Source organism: Dendropsophus ebraccatus, chromosome 4, assembly GCF_027789765.1.
Source record: "Dendropsophus ebraccatus isolate aDenEbr1 chromosome 4, aDenEbr1.pat, whole genome shotgun sequence".
NCBI classification, from domain to species: Eukaryota; Metazoa; Chordata; class Amphibia; order Anura; family Hylidae; genus Dendropsophus; species Dendropsophus ebraccatus.
In genome coordinates this window covers 119,585,727-119,590,774 of record NC_091457.1, presented here as the reverse complement: position 1 = coordinate 119,590,774, position 5,048 = coordinate 119,585,727, and the positions used below count along the sequence as shown (strand labels likewise).

At 38.1% G+C, this 5,048-nt stretch overlaps 1 protein-coding gene across 1 annotated transcript; it reads right to left on the bottom strand.

Moving 5' to 3' along the window:
- Positions 1–507: 507 nt before the first annotated feature.
- On the bottom strand, positions 508–3,326 carry LOC138789908 (2-epi-5-epi-valiolone synthase-like). The gene is made up of 5 exons (XM_069968776.1): positions 3,136–3,326; positions 1,983–2,610; positions 1,532–1,765; positions 1,082–1,334; positions 508–714 (listed from the first exon to the last, which is right to left on the bottom strand). Exons 1-5 carry the CDS (start codon positions 3,324–3,326, stop codon positions 632–634), a joined length of 1,389 nt encoding a protein of 462 aa, XP_069824877.1. The 3' UTR covers positions 508–631.
- Positions 3,327–5,048: the final 1,722 nt, after the last annotated feature.

Below are 5,048 nucleotides of genomic sequence, written 5' to 3'. Positions count from 1 at the left end.
CAGGCCCATGCCTGTTATGATTAAAATTTTTTCAAATGATATGACTGATCAATAGCAGTCCAAACCTACGATTTTGGTTATAGTAAAGAAAGTCTTTGGAAAAGTCCTTGGAAAAGTAAGAACTTTTTGTATTTCTAAAACAGCTATTTAGGGGGGGGGGGGGGGGGGGGGGGGGGGGGGGAAACAAAAAAACTTGTCTTTGTCCAAAGGAAGATATTTTAAATTGTTCTCTACTACTCTAAGATGAGCTGTTTTAGTCATTAAAAGGCCAATCCATGTAGGACTTTATTTAATCAGTCCCCATGCCAGCATAGGAACTAGATCAAACTTGTCATCGTAAGTAGATCGGTACCAAATGGGGCCCATTATATGGTCCAGCTTCATTCTCCTTAGGCCGTATAAAGACATAGGTGTCAGAACTCACATTCTATATGTAGCAGGCACCTAGTGTCTGGCATTATAATTACTAGGTTTCACTAATAACCACATTTTAGTGAATAACCCGAATAAGAAGAACAATCTATGCACTTGCTCCTCTACCGTCTACTATGATAGGTGTTATAAGCTATAGACAGTTTTTTAAATTCTTTAGAACTTAAGTCACGCAATATAAAAACAGGAAATTCTTGATCTAGGTTGATAACTCTTGGCATTCTTCTATCCACGTCTCGAAAGCTCTCCTCATTGTTTCTTCATTTACATCGTTGAATATTTCTGTAGATATAAAATATAGATAATTAAAAACTATCAATACAGATCCCAATGAGAACCAGCAGTAGATATGATGTGTGCTATATATAATCTCTCATGAGTATTCTATTTCCGCCTCTATACAGACTTATACTGACTTATTAGGGCCCAGCACCATTTCGTAATGTATAGAGTGTAGTGAAGAGAAGACCACCTTTATTGATTCTTTTGTGTCAGATTTTTTTTTTTTAATTCCCATATACAGTTTCCTGCTTATATTGACCCTCTTCTTTGAGAAGATTTTTTTTTTACTGCAGTTTTGGTTGGTGGTGTCAACTATACTCGATTTATGGTCTTGGTAAAACCCTCCTACCACATTTCTTCAATTTACCTGCATTTCCAAGTCCGGTAGGAAGAGGAAGTCTCAGTTTTCCACCACTGTGCTTGAATCTCTCATCTAATGCCTTCTTTATGAGTGGAAGGGTGCAATCCTTGTTCCAGATTGGAAGTTCCAAGGTTCTCATGCACTGTATGGTACGCCGTTTCTCTTCAACTGTGATGAGCCCACTTTCATATGACACATATGTCATAAAAGCCATATCAATGTTCACAGCTTCTCCGTGCATTAGAGCAGGCAGGACTTTCTGGAAAGAAAAATGTGACACACTGTGTAAATATGTGGCTGAATTAATCGTTTAAATGGAGTATCTAAATTATCTCCTGATAATGGTATGGGCTGGGCTAAGATACTAAGATGGTCCTTAATCTAAAGAACCTAATTTGTCCTCCTCACCTATTTTACGTTATGACCATTATACTGTATTTTAATACTAATATTTACCATTTCAAGTTCTGGGCTTATGACATGCCCATAATCCACCAGTCTTTCAAGGTCATCCTCCCATAGATTAGGAGCAAGCTCTTCCAACATTGTTTGAATGGCCAGTCTTGTGGTTGTTAGGGCAGCATCTCCATGGCTAGCAAGACCATTTCTGGACTGAAATTTTGTATCTAAAAGATACTTCCCATGACTTTCCAAAAGCTCAAATAGCCCCCTGTGCTTCATTAAAGCCATCTGAAAGATACAAATGTTACATTTTTCATGAATACACATTCTTCACATGCTTCAGCTGGGAGTCATTCTATACCCTTGATTTCAATTCTTGTTTTACTACCTCAGCCCTGATAATAAACTTTAGTCCAAATTCTTCCCCTCCTTATAGTTAATTAGTTCTTCTCCCAAGGCAAAGAAATGTTATGTATCTGTACATATCACAGAAACATGTAATTACCTTCAAGATCTCTCCCAGGCCATTGGAAATTTGACGTCGTGGAATGGTCTGTATAAAAGATCTATCAAGAAAGGTGGCTGCCGGTGGAGTGTAGCTTCCCAACTTGTTCTTACAGTTGCAGAAATTCACTCCATTCTTTGCACCCACACTTGCATCTACATAAGACAGAAGCGTTGTGGGAACGCGGATGTATGGGGTTCGTCGCCTGTAAAGAGAAGCAGCAAGACCAACAATATCCAAGCACACCCCACCTCCGATGGCTATGACTGGTTCGGTGCGCCTGTCAATTCCAAATTTGTGGATTTCTTCTAGTATGGTCAAGACAAGTTCCATTGACTTGGTTTCTTCTGTTGTCTGAAGTGCAAGGAGCTTATAGGTTACATTATTAGCCTCAAAATACTTTCTGACTTTGGAACCATATAACTTTTCCACAGTCATATCCATCACAATGAACCGCTTTTGGATCTTCTTTTGGTAAACATCAACTTCTTGTGGATCAGACACATGACCATAAAGTAGGGTCATGTTATTGGGATCTAGAAGATTCTGGGTTTCAATTACTTTATAGCAGAAGTAAATGGGTGTTCTCACGGTCCAAGAGATTCCAGATTCGGTTATAGCCTCACCTCTGTTTACAAAAGAAAGGAACAAAAATGTGATATTGGCCATTATTTCTGAGACCTGCTTAAATTATTCTAATTGTTTAGTTAATATGATTACAGTTACAGAATCTTTAAAAACAATATATTCAAATGGTGAAATATTTTTTTTCTGCATAAATATCAATGTAAAAATATGAACTTAATTTTTTTAATGAAAAATTGCCTTTGATTAAACTTAGAACATAAAAAAAACCATGGCAGCTGAACAACTGGAAAATCAAGTATGTTTAACCCTGCCCTAAGGGCAGCAAGCTACGGTTATATAAAGATTTACACAAAAATGTGCTCAATCTTTAAATATTTTTCTAAATTCAATTACTGTTTAGAATACAAACAAACACACAAAAAAAACATTTAAAAAGCATACAAATTAAATTTCATATGTACATAAATATTTAGAAATTTTCTCTTTTATTTTTAAATTCGAGTCTTGCTTTTTTATGCAACACACATGGTGATAATGATAACCCTTTCAGATATTAAGCACTTACATTTTAGCTTGAGAAACAATTATTTGATCTTCTTTCCAAGTTTTGGGAATTTCTTGTCCACTTTCCACACAACACCAAGTGTTCTTCACTTGTATGAGCTGGTATTCCTTCTGCTTGTTTCTGCTTTCTGTAGTCTCAGTCTTGGTGACTCCCCGGACAGGAGTAACAGTATACAGCTCTCCGGCAGGCATTTCTGTTCGTATGGTTTTTCTGGATATTCAAAATTTTCTTCTGAAAACTTCTGTTGGACTTTGAGAAAATGAGATGATTTATAGTATCCTGTAGCTTTGTGAGGGAGTGGCCATGGAGAGAGCATCTCACCTGCTTAGGGTTTATAAAACTACAGTTGTGTAACCTCACGAGGGTGTGAAAAAGATTATTCTAATTAGAGTGACAAGTTGTGTAACTAATATTCACTGACAATTTACTGCTTGACGGATAGCCCCTGATTATTTAACATTGCATTCTTGTCTAACAGAGGGTGAATCCTGAGTTATAAAAGATGCTGTGATGATAAAGCTAAAGAACCTCAATGGGTTTAATGGGTAGAACCAAAAACCTATTGTATATGTCTATGGCTTATATAAGTAAGCTACCCTTGCAGCAATGCTGTCAATTGACTAGAACTCTTTTTGTGCAATTTAGAACATGTTTGCAGTAGAGTTCTGTAACTAAAATAAATTTTTGTAATAAACTGTCCCTTGATTCTTTTCCTAGCAATATACCATGTAATGGCTGTTTTTATTTTAGCTAAAAATATTTTTGTTAGTTTAAAAAAAAGACATAAAAGTATAAAATGCTTAATAAAAGAAGGCATGCTAGGGTAAGGCACAGCCAAAGTAAGTAATCAACCAAAGTAAGCAAGTTCTCTCAATCCTGCCTATTGTAGAGGTGCCTCAAATGACTTACAAAGAAAATAATAAACAAGAAAAAGAAAGGGGGAGGGGGTTGAAGAGATCCCCTACAGCCCTCCAAAAAATAGAACTGTATACTTCGAGGATGTAACCCTAAAGGGGAAGGATAAGCCAAGAGCCTAAGCCAGGGGACAAAGCCAAAAAGTTAGCTCAACTAAGACAAAGGGGATAAAGACGGGGGGAAAGGTCCTCTGGACACAGGCCAGGTGTATTTGGGGTGGTGGTGGGTCAAGAGATCTTCATAACCTGGGAATATTCTGCCTAATCCACTCTATGAAGTGTGTGGGAAGACTTTTTTTAACATTAGAATCTAGAACAGGGAGAATCAAAAGCAGGGCAATTGATGGGGTGTGCTTCATTTATGTGCAAGATAAGTGATTATAAAACTTGTTCAAGCCTTGCCACAGGGCTTTGACAGCAGCACACTCCCACTAGATATAGAGCACTGTGCCAGTTGCATTATTATCTCCAACAGCTAGAGAAAAAGGAGGGTGTAATCTTGTAGTGTCCCAGAGCATGTGTGCCACTACTTTCTAGCACAACCTGTCATCAGGTATTTTTATGTATTACTATGCTCTGGACTGAATGTTTGCACTTTACTTTTCTGCCACTAAGTGTCTCCCTGTTTCTCGCACAGCTGAAGGAATTACAAGGGTTAACTATGCACTTGTTTCTCTGCAGTGTTCCACCAATCCCTGAGCTGGGTACCCCACACCACTACAACCTATAACACATTCAGGGTTTGTTTGTTCTAGAAGCATCCCCACCAATGGGAGACAAGTCCCACCCACTCCTACAAAGCTCCCTGTTAGATCCTGGTTGGGGCTCTTCTAGTCTAGAAAGAGAGGAACTAGTTGGTGTATTACCAACGTCTGGAGTGACTATACTTTCAAGTCAGGACATTCCAAGAAAACACAGGTTCCTCTGCAGTAGAGCAAAGTGTAGATCAATTCAGAAGTACTTGGGAAACCTCGAGTGGCTAGCTATGCCCAGTTGTGC